This window comes from Diadema antillarum, unplaced genomic scaffold (assembly GCF_040938485.1).
Source record: "Diadema antillarum isolate AM-2024a unplaced genomic scaffold, OU_Dant_1.0 seq00001454_RagTag, whole genome shotgun sequence".
In the NCBI taxonomy this organism is placed as follows: Eukaryota; Metazoa; Echinodermata; class Echinoidea; order Diadematoida; family Diadematidae; genus Diadema; species Diadema antillarum.
Window position 1 is genome coordinate 16056 of NW_027272200.1, and position 18846 is coordinate 34901.

Genomic DNA, 18846 nt, shown 5'->3' on the forward strand with positions numbered 1-18846 from the left:
GGGAGGAGGGGGGGGGGGGGCATCTGTTGATTAAGGACACATTTTGCTCTCACTTCCTTTGAACTGCAGGTCTGGATTCTATTTTGTAACTTTGTAGCACTTTCAGAAACACATACTTTTATGTATGATATACAATGTACACGTATCTCTCCCTGTGTATAATATATTATCTCTCTCTCTTCTTTGACTTCCCAGGTTTCTCTTAAACATATGTTATGTTTATAACTTCACAGTGTTCACTGAAACACATATATCAATATGTTATATATCTCTTTCTCTTGATTATACAGTGTTCCCTAAAACATGTGCATTTGTATGTAAAGTGTCTCTCTTTCTTTACTGACTTCACAGTGTTCTTTGAATCATATGAAAATAAACAGGTATATATTTATATGTTTATATGTAATGTTTGTCTTTCTATCTCTCTTTATTGACTTCACAGTGTTCTTTGAAACACAAATAGACAGGTATATATTCATATGTTTATATGTAATATCTGTCTTTCTATCTCTCTCTCTCTCTCTCTTTCCTTCCTGTCATTCATAAACAGGTCAGGAAAGGCTGTGTGTCTAGATGACGTGCCCGAACTAGCCGACTACTGGCTGCCCACTGCCATGCCGGGCCAGCTGGTGGACGGGAACGAACAATGCCGCCTGCAGTACGGGACCGGGGCCAAAGCATGCAACACAAATGTAAGAACCACAACACATGAGAAAAATCTTTATAAAGTTTGTGTGTCCCTATTGCAACCGTGAAAATTAGATTCCTTTCATAAGCTGACATATTGTAGAGGTATGATGTACATATGCAGGTAATGCCCACCTTTCCTCAGAATAATTAAACTGGAAATTTCTTTATGATGATTGGGGAAACAATACTATATATTTCCAGTGAAATTATTCCCCCCCCCCCCCCCCATGGGGGGGGGGGGGGGGATGTTATTCTCGGTACAAAAGGGAGCGTATTCTATAGTGACAGTGGGTTAGTTTTTCATTTCCTTTTTAACCCGTTGGGCAAGCATCTATGCGAAATGGGTGTTGTAGCAAAATCAAACCATCCTCAATGGGTTAAAAAGCTCTTGAGTGGTATTACCGTAAGATTTTATTGAAAAAATGTCAGGAGATGTCATTCTTCAACCATGTAAAATCAAGAGACATTTGAAAAAGAGATATACCACCTTTAAGCTTGCTATTGCCGGTGGTGGCTTTGCTGTGTACAAATGTGAATGGTATTTGAGATGGTTGGTGATGAGAGTGTTAACCTATTCTCTATGACACTCCGAAATCTTCACGAAATTTTCACATAACCTATACCCAGCTTCCCATAGACAGTGATCTAAATTGAAGAGTGTGACAAAAACACATTGAAATGTATTCCATCCACCCACAGGAAACTGGAAATGATAGCAGTGCTCTTACTGTGCACTCAGTGTTTTTCAGTTTGATATTGATGATTTTTTGATTTGATATTTGTAGGGATTCCAAAACAGTTTATCAACTAGAACTCATTTGAAGGGCATCGTGCCAAGATCATGATAGTTGTTTTAAATTTCTTGCAAATTGACAGGGAAAAACATCATATTTTTTTTAGGTTTGACAGAGTTTTATTTTTAACCTGGATTTGACAATATTGATGTGAATGTAATATGAGTAACCATGCGGGGTAAATTGCCTACATCAACATGAATGATACCTCTCGTAAATACACTTCTGGGATTGGCATCTCAGGAGATTTTTATCGGCCCCGGTGGTTTCGGCCGTCATGCTGACCCTCCTTGAGTTAAATATCATCAGCCTACTCATTCTCCCCTTTCAGGCAGTACTTTACTTGTGGGAAGAAACATTATCCTTTTCCATTTGTCAGCAAACCTCCCAGATTTCATACTCGGGTGACTATCTGTCATAAGTGTTCTCGTCAACCAGAACCGCAGTCCCCACGAATCGTTTGTGTGGCACTTCCACGACATTGTGAGGAGTCGGTTCTGAGAGACATCTTTATAGCTACCATCTTTTTTATTAGTCACAGCTCGTTTGTCCCGCGGGACCTACTTCAACGCATATAGTACATACATTGTAGCAGCCTTCAAGGTAACTTTACACGGCTCCTGGGCATACAGCTATTAAAATCCCATCTATTGTTGAAGGGAGTGGCTAACTTAGGTTTCATGCTCAGCTGGGTTGTTCTATTTTTTTTTCTTCTCTCATATAGCCGAGGATTATCTCAATTCATCATCAGCAATGATTGTGATGTGCATTCGTTGACAAGAAAATTGTCCAATTGTACATCTTGCAAAGAGATTTAAATGACATGCTAGATTGTGTTCTACATGTCTAAATCATCCCATACATTGTGATTATTAGATTTTGTATCTACGTAAATCATGATTTCTCATTGCAGCACTTTGCCGATGGTTTGCATTAAAGATCCACATGCTTTTTGTGTGTGTGCGATGATAATTGCATTTTTAAACGTGAGAATATCTGTCCTTGATGACTTTGATGTATGACCTGTGAAGATTTCAATTATAGGTGGCCACATCTATGTAATCACATAGCAGTCAATTGCATCGTAAGGTCGAACTTCTTGGTTTCCAGAATATGTGTAGAGATAAAGATGGCCATGTCTGCGTCGTATGTAGTCATATAACAATTATCTTTGTCTAATTTTTGTTTTCCAGAATATATGTAGAGAGCTGGCGTGTCAGAAGCCAAACACAAGAGCCTGCTGGAGAACGGGTACCCCGGCCGCAGAGGGGACCCGGTGTGACACGCCTCATTTTGCAGAAGGAGTAAGTTTTATATTTCTCCCTATGGACAGCTGAATAGACATGATATGCTGACTTACAAATATGTACTTTGCAAGCTGCGAATGTCATTTTCATTTTGTCTTTCCACCTCCCAACAATTAGTAATGTGTGCTATTATGGTTAATTCTCATCATTATCACTGTCATCATCACCATGACTACCATCATTGTTGATAGCAGTATCATCTTCCAGTCATTGATAGTGTGTCGCACCATTTACTGTTATGACATCACCAGATGTTCTTTGTCATCCATATCATCATCCCTGTCATTGCCATGCCAACCCCACTCTATCTCTTCTATGTCCATCAGTAGTGTCATCATAGCTATCCTCATCATCATCATTCCCATCACTACCACTGTAATCAGTACAGTCGTCATTATCATTGTCATTAAAGCCACCATCATATTACAATCATCATCATCATCATCATCATCATCACCATCATCATCATCATAATTGTCATCATCACCATCATGGACAGCATCATCATTTTCTTCATGATTTCCATACCGTCACTGACTGTCCGTATGATTAGTATACTTCTAGTGCTCTAGCTGCCACCAGTTTCACTCCTTGTATACATCGTATCCACTACTGAACATGTCATGTATAGCTGTTACTCTATTGCTACCCAATCCAACCTTTTGCTACTACCTCCACCTTTAATGATGCTACTCCTGTGCACTTTTCCATCACCAGTGGTGCTACCTTGGGGACTGCGTCAAGTATGGGACCAAGCCCCAGGCGGTGGACGGCTCCTGGGGGGCCTGGTCCTCCTGGTCCGAGTGTTCCAGGACCTGTGGAGGAGGGGTGTCCAACTCAGAGCGACAGTGCAATAATCCAGAGTGAGTCGCAACATCTGGCCACGCCCGGTGACAGTGGTTGCTATGTTGTTGAGTGAGGATGCGGTGACACTTTCACAGGTTTTGAGTGAAGATACCATTTAATTGTGGAGAATTTGTTGATACATGTATATGTTGTTATCACTTCTGCATCAATATGAGAATGTGTTATCACTGATTATAAACACTCATATAAAAGTGAGGGCATAATAATCACAGATGAAACATGTAGTGAGGAATGAGCTATAAGATATATATTATCAGAATATGCATGCATTTACAATGTAAGGCATAATTCAAATCTTGAAGGTGTGCTTGGTCTATTGTTTAACCCGTTGAGGATGAGTCCCAAGTATACTCGAGCAAGCGTCTATGGAAAATGCGTCCTCAACGGGTTCTTGTTCTTGTTTATTTTCATCATCTATGAAGATGGCTGGATAGCCCATATTCAGCTACACTAAGCTGGTCTTCCACGGGTCCAGTTGGATGTGGGGTGGGACCACTTCACCGGGTTAGACACCCTGCTCTTTGCGATGAATGGATGAAGCGGATCTTTTACGTGCATGAGCTGTGACTCTCTCATACACGGCACCTTCATTTTATGTCCTATCCGAGGGACAGAGTGTTTTGCCTCTTGCTAGAGGGGACGGTATGTTTACACACAACATTGCTCAGTCCAGACTCGGGTTCGAACCCGGGCCGCGTGATCGTGAGGCAGACGCACTACCGACTGAGCCAACTCACCGCCGGGTTAACCCGTGTCACCTCGCAGCTTTGTTTTGGACCTCACTCTTGATTGGATATGATAGAATTAGATCTGGGTGAATTTGCCATGTCTGGCTGCCTCTCTACAAACAAAATCTGTAGATGATCAGAAAAGGAGAAACTTCACAAATATGGTTGAATACTTTATTGCAATCTTTATTGGCAAATAATATGATTCATCATTCCTTCCTCATTTCTCTTATTTTCCTTTTCTTGTTTCTTTTCAGACCAAGAAACAGAGGGCAGTATTGCACCGGTGAGAGGAGTAGATACCGTTCCTGTAACACAGACGTAAGTATCTCACGTCGATGTCTTCTTACAGAATAGCTCCATCACGTTATATAGGTCTTCCTATTGGAGCAATGAACACAAGGACCTTTGACATTACAAACAATCACTTGACTGTCAAAGTATGTACATCCTCTGATACAAGCCATTGTGACAAATTAACCCCCCCCCCCCTCCCCGTAAATGTCTTCTTTGAATTTCTTTGAAATAAGTGAGAGTGGATGAATGATTTGTCTACCATTTGTCTATGCAGAACATTTAGAATCTCTGGCGACAATGATTAGTAAAAGAAACGCAGCTTCATTATGTTTAATCACTTTCTCCAGGAATAGTTGTGGGATTGGTTGCATTTGTGCTGCCCAAAAAATGCAAAGTCAATTGAGTTATTCATTGGTAATGATGGTTTATTAGAAGAAAGAGTTCATCGTTTATTTAAAAGCAAAGCAATACATATTTTGTATGTTATTCACTAGCGATATATGATATGCCTCTATGTTCTTCTTATTATTGTAGAGCACACAAAAAAAGAAAAAATACTCTTGACCGGTTGTTGTATTGCTGAGAAGGAAAAATAGCTGAGTGACATGAGTCCTTTAACCCCAAGTGTACTTTGATTGCTGATTGACACAGAAAACCCCATAGCATTGTACACACTGTCCAAAGTCCCTGGTACAAAAAGGGTAATACATGTAATGAAGTTTGAATCAGTAATCTCTCACGCAAGCCTCCCCCTTGCCTGAACCATCCAGGAGTGTCCCGAGAACTCGAGGGACTTCCGCGCCGTCCAGTGCTCGGCCTTCGACAACGAGATCTACCACGGTCAGTACTACACGTGGGAGCCGTACATCGGCAACAACCCCGAGCCCTGCCAACTCTCCTGCATCTCCTCGGGGGGCAACCACCTGCGGCGCGTGCCCAAGGTGGTGGATGGCACCCGCTGCTACCCGGAGCTCTACCGGCCCGAGTCGCTGGACATCTGCATCAATGGGAAGTGCCATGTAAGTTGGAATCAAGTTCAGACTGTCCACCCTCTGTTTGTGTAACTTCATTATTTTAGTTCAATCTAATTCAACTCAAACTTTACAATAATGCAGCTCAGTGCATTTGAATACAGCCTCAAACCAACCCCACTCAAAGTCTCACTCAATTTTCAGTCCCGCTCAACTTTACTTCATGTTTCACAAGTCAGCCCAGTTTTGTTTCTATAACATTTTTCTTCAGTATCACATTTATCAGCGATTGGGCAATATAACAATAAATCAGCAAATGCAGTTCAGTAAAAGGAATTATTAGATTATTGGATGAAATTATGTTTGTGAAGGTAAGAAGATGGAATAATCATCATTACTGTAAGGGTAAAATATCAAAATCTGCTTAAAGCTCTCTTAAATCTGGGATCTAGATAGTGGGGCAGATATGTGAAAAAGATGCTCACATCCGGCGGAAAGTATGAAATTTTGCATATAGGGGTATTTTGGGGCGCTGATTTCAAAAATTGCCGGATCCAAGACATCTGGCCATGGGGTCGGCCGCCATTTTGAATTTCAATATGGCCGCCGTCAAAGATCCCTATCTTCAGTTCTGAATGACATAAGCCATTGGAATTTGATACATAAAAGCATGGTGATATGATGACTTCAATAAAAGACTTATTTGATATGTCTGACAAGTTGCATGGCAGCCAATTTGAATTTTATACAAAGTTGCCATGTTGGAGTGTTGAAAATCTCTATCTCGGGTGTGTAAATTAGGCTACCTGATTGAGCGCGCGTTTGTAACTGATTGAGTGCGCGGTGCTGTATTTACATTGTGACGTCAGTGAAAGGTGCATTATGCTTCTTGCTGCACTTTTTGACATGCTCGTGAATGTTAGTTGTGGTGTTTGTCTTCGTAGCCACATTTGAATTCAAAATAGCAGGCATTGCCTTTGTCAGACACATCTTGTAAGTTAATATTTCAACTCAGTATGTTAAAATGCTTGTTTACACCTAATTTCAGCGTCACTCACCACTTGGAAATCGAGATAGGGATTTTGAATATTTCGTCGAGGCGGCCATATTGGAATTCAAAATGGCGACCATTCGATGTTTGTCAGACACTTTAAATCAATCTGTCATCAAATTCAATATGTCAAAACGCTCATATGTTCCAAAGTTTGGTGCCACAGGTCATTCAGAACTGAAGATAGGGATCTTTAAATTTGTTTTGTGATGGCGGCCATATTGGAATTCAAAATGGCGGCCGACCCCGTGGTCAGATCTCTTGGATCCGGCAATATTTGACATCAGCGCCCCAAAATACCCCTATATGCAAAATTTCATACTTTCCGCCGGATGTGAGCATTTCGACCAATTTTTGTTACATATCTGCCCTACTAAGAGGCCCACTTTACCCAGTGTCAGTGTAAGACTGAAAATCATCGTTGTTGGGTGAGAATGAGAAGGGCGTTAAGTTGCCACTAAAGCCATAGTGTTCAAGGCACCTTAATGCCCTTGTCATTATCACCCAACATTGTCATATCTTCACAGTGCATTTGCTGTTCAAAACAAACATCAGTTTCTACATTATCCATATCCCCAACACTCACATTTGTAGCTCCAAACCTTTTTAAATGGAAACACTCAAAATTTGGGCTCAGAAAATCTTCAATTCCTCATGCTTTATTCATCAACATCAATCTTGAACTTCTTTCCCATGGAATAGTATTATCAATAACCGCTGGCATTTCTCTGCCACATTCTTCCGCTGCTTGCAGGCGGTAGGATGCGACAAGGTGCTGGGGTCGGAGGTCAGGGAAGACAAGTGTCGGGTGTGCGGGGGCGACGGTAGCTCCTGCGTCACCGTAGGTGGCCTCTTCAACGAACCCCTTGAGGTCGGCGACTACCAGGAGATCCTCACCATTCCTCCCGGCTCCGTCCACATCACCCTCCGGGAGTCGGCCATCTCCAGGAATTACCTTGGTGAGTTTTCTGGAAGAAAGTAAGAAAGGAAAAAATGTCGGCAGAAGACTCTGCTGTAATTTGCATTTAAAGTTAGTATGTTCCTTTTGCAAGCCAGAAATTAGATTCCTTTCATAAGCTAGCTAGCTGATATGTTGTAGAGGTAGGTAGTCGGACCTTTATGAAGCTGGAAACCTCTTTACGATGTAGGGGAAAACAATACTATTGATTTCCAGTGCACTTTTTTTACCTTTATAATGTAAAGTTTTGTGACATCTGCAAGTATAAGTTGGCTCAAGTGTGATGCATCTTAGCTCGTTGAGGATGAGTCCCGAGTATACTTGGGCAAGGGTCTACGGGAAATGTGTGTTGTAGCAAAATCAGCCCGTCCTCAACAGGTTAAGCAATTGCCCCCAGTGTTGGGCAATACAAGAAGGATTTAGATATCTGTAGAATCTTCTGTCCAGGTCTCAATGAAGTACTTTTTCAACTTAGGCAATTTTCTCAGACGAAAAAGTCCTGAAACCGTCACGAGAAATGCTAATGAACTTCAGTGGCGTGCAGATGCTTTTACTTTTAAAGGGAATGATAGAAATTTTTTATAGATCATTCTCACACACGACATGTGTGATAATGTTGGAATTTCTTCTCATCCTACTTGTCCTCAGCTCTGAAGTCAGTTGACAATGACTACTACATCAATGCCGAGTGGATGATCGACTGGCCCAAATCCTACGACGTCGCGGGAACCACGTTTGTCTACGAGAGACCCGACACGGCGCCAGAGTCGCTGACAGCCTTAGGACCAACCAATCAGGAACTCGTTGTCATGGTGATTATTCCACATTTTTTAGAAAATATATTTTTTGAATCTTCACCATATCACTATGCTTTTATTCATTCTCAATCACAATTGCATTGTTCAAATGGCTCGGCCATTTTTCCTCACTTCATGCATTTGTTGTATCGTCAAAGTTACAAACAAACTGAAATGATGTTAGTTAGTTTGGATGGAAACAAGAAAATTAACAATAAGTTGTACTATTACCTGTCGAGTGTTAGAGTCCCCATTATCAATATTATTGAACTCAGCAATGTAGATATACAGGTGTATACTGTGGAAAGTTAATGCCGTTGTGTGTTTCTACATTCATCCTCATGCAGCTGCTAGTACAGGAGGAAAACAATGGTATCCACTACGGCTTCAACCGCCCCGTAACGACCACCAACGAGGGCGACAGACAGGTCGCATTTACGTGGGTGAGAGGGGCGTGGTCGCAGTGCTCTGTCACATGTGCCGGAGGTAAGGTTGTCATTCCATCTATGAAATGATTGCACACTTTTGTGCTCTGAGTTCTTATTGCTGTTAACAGAGAACATCATATGGAAAAAATGATGAAGTTTCTTTCTCTTTATATGTCAATTTTTTTTTATAATGAGCACGTGAAAATTTACATCATATGCTTAAATATCCAGTAATGCATAAGCTGATGGCTTTTACATAAATGTTTCATGATATGCACGAAAAGGAAGTGACTTACACACTTTATTGAAGAGAAAAATGAAATAAGAAATGACGTTGAAACAGACATAGGAATAAGCAACCTTCAAATAGACTTCATTTGTATGTTCATAGAAATGTGGGGACATGTTTTTATTTGACCATTCAACTAATGAAGAGCTTAAATCTGTTTTATTGTTCTTCAATTGATTTGTTATCATTCCGCTTAGAATTCTTGTATTCAAGGCACTTTATTACATAAAGTCAATGATTTTCATATCATTTCCTCACTGTCTTTATCGGTCAGGGGTGTCCATCTCTGAGATGCAGTGTGTCCGAGTGGACGATGAGACCATTGTCAGCGACACGTTCTGCGACCATCCCAAGCCTGACCGGAGGACCAAAGCCTGCAATGTCCAAGCCTGCCCACCAGTGTGAGTTTACACCTCTTGGTCACTATCCAACCCTCTGCAGTTGACCACTCCAATAGTAGATGCAAATTAATGGACATTTACATACTTTGAAGGATCTACATGTAATCTGGAGCTTTTCAACTCATCTGTTCCACCTGAATGCATTTGTATAATCAAACTCCAGGTTGTGTGCATTAGTTGTTGTATGATTGGCCAAACCTTGGAACATACCTCAAGCAGTCTTGCTGATTTCCACAGACAATCCTATCATATATTTCAGATCTGAACACATATTGGTTCATTAATCCTTTTGAAGTGTTGCCATTTGTGCCTTTCATTCATATCAAGGGAATACCTTGATCAAATGTAGTCTTAACATGACAATCTGATAACATATGAAAGAAACATAACTTTCACTATCACACTTGTCACCGTCATCATCATCATCATTACTGTTATCACTATCATTATCATTATCACTATCAATATCATAGGTAAAAAAAAAGAGGGACACAAGAAAATTAAATTGAATTTGAGAAACAAAGTTAAATCAGAGCACAGGTGATTAGAACAGAGACAAGGTAAGGGTGCTCTATTTGGTTGTATCTCTGCATGCTATTTCAACTTATGATATGTGCATTTCAGCATGATGACTAATCGTACACCGTCACGTATCTTTTGGATGCGTACAGGTGGAAGGTGATGGCATGGTCGCCGTGCACGCAGACGTGCGGCAACGGCGAGAAGACGCGGACGGTGCTGTGCACCACCAAGGTGACCCAGACCGAGGATGAGGTGGTGGACGAGTCACTCTGCACCGGCCACAAGCCGCCCGAACACGAGGCGTGCGGCCTTATCGTCTGCCCGCCCATCTGGGTGCCAGACCCGTGGGGACCGGTGAGTGAAGTCTTCTTTCCACTCTCTCCTCCCCTCCGTACCTGATGTTTCATTGACTGGCATCTCTTCCAGACTGAAATAATGTTCAGCAACATCAAAACTCTATTCAAATTCATGAAATTCTTCCCTCAAGTTGTTTTTATTGCAACAGATGCAATCAAAACATTTACAATCAAAACTCTACGTTGCTCCAAAGGTGTTCTCTTAAATTGCACAACTCTTGGTTTGGAAATGATATACAAAGCCATAGAAATTAGTTGATGGATTTTTTTTCTCTCCTCTGTCACCCACACTTACATTTTACAAATGTATCAAAGCTCATAATGGTATTTATTCTGGTATTGTCACTTTCCTTCTGTTAAAGGATCCTGAGCATTGTATTCAAAAACCCTGTCAGATCTTAGAACAGAAGTAACCAATTATTTTACTATCCAGCATCCCACGGAAATTAGCGAATTGCAGGACTGTGGTCCCAGAAATCTTTACTAGTACTGTTTGTTAGTATTAAGCACTATTGTAGATCACATACAGTTGTAACAAGAATATATGTGACCCGCTACAACAAAATGGTCCTAAAGTCGTGCACGGTCGAAGCCGTGAAAATCGAGTTTGAAGTTAGAGCATCAAAATTGGTTAAAACTTGCAATTTTCTGAATTTGACGTATTATTAGAGTCTGACATGTCTTCTATCATCTGTCGAAATTTTGAAGCAAAATGATGAAAGGAAAGACCAAAAAATAGCGTTTTTCTGGGCCATGTTTTTTTGGCGTTTCAACGAAGCAGAAACTGGTTCGAACATTTGGATTGAGCGCCACACATAGGCTCCGCCCCTAACAATGACCAGAGTGATCTCATTGGTCAGTTTGCTGCTTGCCGCTAACCGAAGCGTGAAGCTCGCACACTGCCCAGTTGACTGGTGCGTGCGGGCGGGTTGCGCTATGCCTAGCCGCTTCTCCTGACATCCTGGTCACTGATTGGTCGGTGAGGAGACCGCCGATGCTGTGTTTGAATGAGCATTTCGGGGGTTGTTAGGGCTTAACTTCTATTGTCCGGAGGTGAATACTGACTCGCGTGTCTCTTGATGGTGATTGCGTCGCAAGGAGAACTTTTAGGGCGCTTTTCTCGAAACAGTGATTTCCCAGACGTCTTGACATGCCCTCTTTTAAACATCGATATCTCCGCAGCCGATTATTTTTATGAGACGTGTTATATATCAATTTAAAGCAGAAAGATTAGGGAATTGTGTCATGCAATTTTCAAATAATCGACCTCGCCCGACTTTAGGATCATTTTGTTGTAGCGGGTCACATATGATGGCTCTTGTGAGATCCAAGGGTCCATGTGTCAGGCGTAGCAACATTACCGTTTGAATCACTCTCCTTTATGATGTATGTGTGTGTGTGTCTTCCTACAGTGCTTTGCCAACTGCGGCCCCAGCCAGAAGCAGCGAAACGTCAAGTGCAAGAGCAGCGACAGGCAGCACACGTATAGCAGCAGCATGTGCAACAAGGCCGAAAAGCCGGTGTCGACGATGCCCTGTAACCTTGGCGACTGTCCTCCCAACAGGTGGATAGCTGGTGACTGGAGTGAGGTGAGGAAGATGGAGAGGAGATTCCCCTCTCTCCATTTTTTTAACCCGTTGAGGACGAGTCCCGAGTATACTCGGGCAGGTGTTTATGGGAAATGCGTGTTGTAGCAAAATCAGTCCGTCCTCAACGGGTTAAGGGGGGGGAGGGGGGTTTCCTTGCAAAACGACTCAAATTCCTTTTACTTTGGAAACACTGACAAGGTGGTTAAAGATATATACTTCATACATTACGTTCGGCAATGTGAAATTCAAGACATTCCGTAATATTAGAGTTCTTTATGAAATCCTGGCTCTCCTGGAAATATTTCTAACACAACATGTGTGTACTTTATTGTCCTCAAAACCCCCAAAGTTCTCTCCTTTTTTTAAATCCAAAAACTGAAGCTTTGCATTTATTTTCAAAACCATGTGAAAGCAAGAGTCAGTATGTTGTTAGTATTCAATGTTGAATGATGTACAGGTCCCAATGAAATTGGCAAATTTAAACCGACATGATATGCTAATAAATCAGGGGGGAAATGTCCCTGTGAGTACCAGATACATATATATTCATATATTTTTCTCGACTAAAAAAAACAAACTGTTTGATCCTTTACCAATTTGTGTGATCCATATCTTCATTATTCAAGGCAATATGACCTTCCAGAACAACATTTAAATTTCATGAATTTGAATAACATTTAGAGCATTGCTACAATGTATTCAGTTTTCAGATATCCGTGATCACATTAGATCATGCTGTAAATTCCCTGTATGCTGATGTCTCACTCCGTCCCTCCCCCGACAGTGCAATACGAGGTGCGGCATGGGCCAACAGACGAGACCGGTGAGGTGTATGGCCTACAACGGCGTCATCCTCCGTCCCCACTACTGCCACACGGCGGAGCGCCCCAGCCAGCAAAGGCAATGCAAGAGCCCATGCGGGACGGTGCCCGCCCCTCCTGACAGTGAGTGCATCTGCGGCGTAGACTACTTCAGGAGATACTGTAAAATCAGAAAGTTTCACGTGCATGAAACTTTTGCGAAGTTTGCAAGGAGACAAGATTTTCGAAACTAACATACACACGAAAGGTTTTGTCTATATTGCAGTTGCAATTTGCGAACGTTTCATGCCGTGAATTTGTCTGGTTTTTTTACAGCAGACAGACCATCTTTGGATCAAAGCATAGCTCATCCCCCATATGGTGTGATTGTATGAAAATGAAAAGATCAGCCGTAATAGACGATATCACCATGTATGAGTGAATTTGAGAATGCCCCTCTCTAATTTGCTACAAAGGATGATTCACATCAAAAGATGTCAACACTGCATCAGAGAAAGTGATGCATGAGGTTTAATTTCTCCTTAAAATTTATCAGGGCAATTCAGATATTTTCGAACTATAACAAAGCTTTACTATCCCACAGTCCCAGTAGATCCAACTTAGGCAGAGTTGACTGCACTCAAATACAGACGAAAAGTGAAGTTAACGAAATTATTTTTTTAATTTCTTGAATATTTATAGTAGATTGTATGCTTGTGTCCTCATCACCTCTAATCCTGAGAATTACAATGAATGGATTTCAATTCCAATCTTTGAAACGTAGCTACAAATGTAGTTGATATGATTATGTGATCATTCATATTGAAGGGATGAATGACAATCGATAAATCTTATTCCTTCAACATCTACCGTAATGATGAACATCTTCCGTACTAGGAATGAATCTGTTCACAGAAAATGTTGCTGCATGGTATTGGATATTCATTCTTGGATGTGACCTTTACCAATATGATGTCATGATGAAAACAGATTTCCTTTTGTACAGTATGTAGCGCTAGAAGGGAATAAGTCATAACACTGTTCTCTTCCTTATCTTTTTGTGCCCTATCACGTGCAGGCTGCCAAGACGACATCACCGTTCAGTACTGCCCGTTGGTCAAGAAGTTCCGCTTCTGCAACAACGAGTACTTTCGAAAGATGTGCTGCAGGACCTGTTCCAGCTGATGAGGGCGCTGTTCGTGAGGGATTCCGCGTGGATCTCGCTCTCTTTCTCTCGCACTTTGTTCGTCAGTCTTGTTCTCTCGTGTATCAATGGCAAAATTCCACCTCGATGAAAGAACTTCTCCTACCCGATGGCTGCACTGTTACATCATAGAACACCAACCAGTGCCTTGTATCTGTCGTTCGAGCCGAATGTGTCTTCACCATGCACACACGTGGGCAGGGTAAGGGAGCTTTTGTCCGTGGGATCCCGTGACGTGAAAATCGATTTTCGGCGATCACTAGCTGCTGCAACCCACTGCCAAGGACCATCCGTCCAAGCGAGATCCAACATGGCAGGGAAGAATAAAGAAAAGACAAACGTAATGAACAAACAAAGGAACCAGGAGACATCCACTTGTGGTCACGTGACTTAGAAAAGCTTGTGAGGGACCATGTGACAAATCACATGACTCTGCACACTCGTGTAAGTGTCTGACTACACACACACATTCTCGAGAATACTCTTTAACTGAAAAACAAGACAAAGGGAAGAGACAGTGACCTTGTTTACCCAATCGAATGTGAAGTCGGATGATCCTAACTTCGAGCGGAAGTGTCGAGTGAGAAAGATTAACCCATCCACCAGCTAGATTTGTGCATTTGTATTCTGCTTTCTATGTGTCATTTCTTGTGGTACCGCCTAAAGTGTGAAATAATTTATTTTTTTCCCTTATTGTCATTGCAGAGGAATGCTCTGCAAGTGCATGTTATGCCATGAGTACAAGTCTTGTGTTTGGTATTCAATTTATTTATTTGACATACTCTAAAAAGAATGATATGTTAAGGCAGGAACTGTGGTGTAATACTTTCCAGCTGGGCGAGCGTCCAGCAAAAAAGCGATCAATGTTTCTGGAGGTTCGACATCTTGAAATGATTTGATATACTGATGATACGTAACTGGTACAATTGTAGGACGATGTGCGCCATGTTCCTGTGGTAATAAAGTGGTTAAAAACTGTAATTTGGTGCTACAAGGGATGGTAAACCAAAAGAAAATTGTTCATTTTTTAGTCTGATGGGGAACAATTCTGCTGCAATATCATGTGACGTTCATGGTGGCACTGTTCTGCAGTCTCTAATATCAGCGAGTGCTCTGTCTCTAGCTAGGTGTACTGGCTTTAATACGTGAATGATGCTAAATACTGTGTCAAAGGGAGTACTTCACTCATCGTCTGTTTAGGGTGTGTGCTTGTTCTACATGCAAACAAATGAGAGATGTTATCCATCACATCGTAGGAGCTTTAATGAAGCACAAATGATTGAAACGCAGAATATCCTTATACATGCTTCACTTAATTATAGGGCAAGTGAAAATCTCATTTCCATATTACATGGATTGGATGATGTCTATTTGGACATAAATTGTCTTTTTATTTACAAAACACAATTCATGATCACTTGTAGATCTTCAACAATGGGCTGAGATCCATTTTTGAAACAATAATCTGATGTCAGTTCAGCTTTGGCCATATTAAAAACATAATGAAGAAAAGATGTGGGAGGGTTAATGTGAATATGTTGAATAGAGTTAAGATAGCCTCTAATGATTATAAAAGACATTTATCAAGATAAATGGCAATGTTATATTAAACAAATACAAACATTGCAAATAAGAAGTCGGCTATCAACTTGTCCCAGGCATGGAGAAAATGCCTCAGATGTCTTTGTAGGGAGCTGGCAAGGGAAGGTGAAATTAACTAAGTTTTAAAAGTACTGAATCATCAAATTTGTGTTGTGTGTGATCATTGTTAGAGTAGGGAAGTGATAGCTTCATTTAAAAAAAAAAGAAAGAAAAACAAGAGAAGAGCAGATGAACGGAAAGGAAAGCTGAAGTAATGTAGGATATACCGTAGGTTGACTAGGCAGATTAGATTATGGTGGTATAAAAGTGATACCAGATGTAGAGCGAGGATACAAAAATTTTGAAGACATTCAGAAGAGAAGATTCACAAATTGTGACAAGATAAACAAACAGAAGGTGTTTTTGTCATCATCTCTTCTTCTTTTTTTCATTTCAAAAAGAAAAGCTGCAGTTGGAGCAATGATCTGTCGTGTAGAGCTGGCAAGGATAACAGTTTGAGAGATAGATGGCGGCTGCATAGGGCATTTTGGAAGAGAATGATGTATGTGCTTATGAGCGATTCAAAAATGTAATGGACGTTGTCTGATTTTGTAGTGGAAGGGGCCAATAGTAATTCACTCGTTAATCGATAAAGACAGTCATGACAGGTAGAAAGATTCGCAATTCTCTGCATGTGTTCAGATTTCGGTTGCATCCGTCGTAATTCTAGGTCTGCGTTTACAATGGATGGTATCCTGCTATCCGCCCACTTTGTTTGGTATGTTTTCAACTCACTGCTAGCATGACACTTAGTCTTGCATCCACCTCAAACTATGCAGATTTTGTTATTTTTGTACTTACGATGTATATAATCTTCTCCTGGGAGAGAATGAGAGAGTTTGAAGAACTAACAACTTTTAAAAAAGCTAGACTTACTCTGCAGTATTTCATGAAAAAAACAAACAACAAAAATGGTGCTTCAGTATGTAAGAAATCTAATTTGTATGAAATTTTGTCTAACATGTATGGGAAAAAAGTGTTGCCTTTTGCATTACGTGTAAGTATTGAATTTGAAGAGATAAAGGCACTGAAGTCTATCTGTAGTGTGGACTCCAGAGTGAGAGAGACTTCAGTCTCTCATTTGTGATTTCTGTAAGGAGATGCTGTCATAAATGTCCTGTACAATTATGTTATTTTCAAAAGATGCAACACAGTTGCTGAGAGCGTGCCTTAAAGTCTCGAGACCTTTGTCAGTATAATATGTGACCATGAGGCGTAAACAATGACTCAACGCCAAAAATAACTTCTTTTGGCCCTCTTGAGTGTAGCTGTCGTGCAGTAAACACATTTTGCTGTTGCATTTTTTTGGTGGTGGTGGTAAGGGAAGATTTGGCATTTCCCTGCAACATTTCTAAGTGGGAGCAGTCGCCGTAAGCAATATGGGTTCCTTTATTTTTCTGTGATCAGCCAGGATATCTTGAACGACATAACTATTCTTAGGGCTGGAACATTCTGCATAGTAAACTTGCCCGGTTATGTCTCTGGCCAGGATGGGTCATGAGTGGAAAAAGGACAAGATATGTCCTTCCTCCTCCTCAGAAATAATGCTTATGTCCTTCCGTCAAGAATAGAAATTGAAACAGGAAACAAAATAATAGATGTGTCAAGCCTCATAATGGCTTACCAAACAGGGTGGGTAGGGGACATGTTCTACCAGTCGGTAATTTCTGCCTGTCGGACAAAACTTTGAGTCGGAACACTCGGGTCCCCACCTGCCTGTGAACAAACATGACGATACTTTGACAGACAAAGAGATCGACTTGCATGACATCAGTTTTATAATGACCCCAGATAATACATCTCATGAGTAATGTTAATGACTCATCATTGTGCAGCTGACAGGATAGCATAGCTTGACCTTTGCTTTCCCTCCCCCACACTACCACGTGCTTGGTGCTAATGCAAGCTTCTGTTTGCATCGCAACTACATTCTTTTGTATGATGTTTACTACTACATTGTGCAAAAGCTTAGAAAAACTTGTAGATCAATCCATAAACTTTCAGTGGAACTTTTAGCTAGCACACACACAGACTCTATAGAGCTGTCCAGCATATTTTCTTCTTGTTGGTTTTTGTTTCTGTTAGTGTAAGCCCCCCCCCCCCCCCCCTTAGCACTGCTACTTGACAAGCAGTCACCCTGCAGTTATAAAGTGAGGTGTTTTGGTGCTGTGAGGTCCATTTTGTGAATTCCGCATCTGTCCAATGTTTAGTAGCTCACCAAAATGTGAATGACAACAAAGTATGCATTTGGCAGTTTGTGCTAGCCCTAATGCGATAATCGTTTCTCCACAGGCAAAGTGCATGGATTTGTCTCGTAGTCCGATTATATACATGGTCAGTTTGATTTGATGGAGAGGACATTGAAAAATCAAAGTACTATTCATATTTTGTTTTCTTAAGTCTTCAATGTGTCTGTGTGTCTGTTTTGTTTTGATTCAGCAAAGGATATGTAATACTGACACATGTGCACATGAATGAATCACCAATAAAAGCACAGAATTTTGCCTTAACTTTTCTTTCTATTTTGAAAGTAAAATCATAGATTTTTTTAAATTCATTTGCAGACAGAAATGATTTAAAATGATGTAGGATATGATTGGCATACAGAATAATCACTGAATACAATGCATATTTTTTTAACAGAAGTATGTTTTCTCACAAAATATGATTGATATGTTGTGTTGTCATGTTGTGCTATTTCTCCACCTTTTAAAAAACAAAAACAAAAACTAATAATGTGGTGAAACCTTATGTTACTATGTCCATGGAATTTTATTGAGTTTTGCTGTCTGTTTGAGTGTAAATAAATATCATGTATATAGAATATGTACCATATATCACTCCATGTCTTAATACTGTATACACCTTCAAAGTAAAGTATATGAATATAAATAAAAGTATATATGAATATCTATATATATATCATGTGATATTTGTGAGGGTGTATGCATTTGGTTTTTCGTTCATTTTTCAAAAGCATCTATAGTGGCTTAAAAAAAGAGATAATTAAGAAAAATGCTTGTGTTTTAAAATGTTATTTATTGATACTCTGCAAAAGCAAATGTCTTACTTCATGAAAGAAATGTTCTATTGTCATGTTTTATTATATTAAAATGAATTATTGTGCTATGTGGCTACCTTGGAAGCTATTTATCT

General features: G+C 40.6%; 1 protein-coding gene across 1 annotated transcript in view; it reads left to right on the forward strand.

Moving 5' to 3' along the window:
• LOC139709597 (A disintegrin and metalloproteinase with thrombospondin motifs 6-like) overlaps positions 1 to 14967 on the forward strand; it is a gene marked incomplete at its 5' end in the record, with an annotated part of 30653 nt that extends 15686 nt beyond the window's left edge. Inside the window, 13 exons of the mRNA XM_071621557.1 lie at positions 551 to 692; positions 2678 to 2788; positions 3509 to 3654; positions 4644 to 4707; positions 5454 to 5702; positions 7460 to 7664; positions 8312 to 8475; positions 8808 to 8946; positions 9452 to 9578; positions 10250 to 10454; positions 11869 to 12045; positions 12830 to 12989; positions 13924 to 14967. Coding sequence (XP_071477658.1) covers positions 551 to 692; positions 2678 to 2788; positions 3509 to 3654; positions 4644 to 4707; positions 5454 to 5702; positions 7460 to 7664; positions 8312 to 8475; positions 8808 to 8946; positions 9452 to 9578; positions 10250 to 10454; positions 11869 to 12045; positions 12830 to 12989; positions 13924 to 14030 — 1996 coding nt within the window. The remainder of the gene's footprint in view (positions 1 to 550; positions 693 to 2677; positions 2789 to 3508; positions 3655 to 4643; positions 4708 to 5453; positions 5703 to 7459; positions 7665 to 8311; positions 8476 to 8807; positions 8947 to 9451; positions 9579 to 10249; positions 10455 to 11868; positions 12046 to 12829; positions 12990 to 13923) is intronic.
• Positions 14968 to 18846: the final 3879 nt, after the last annotated feature.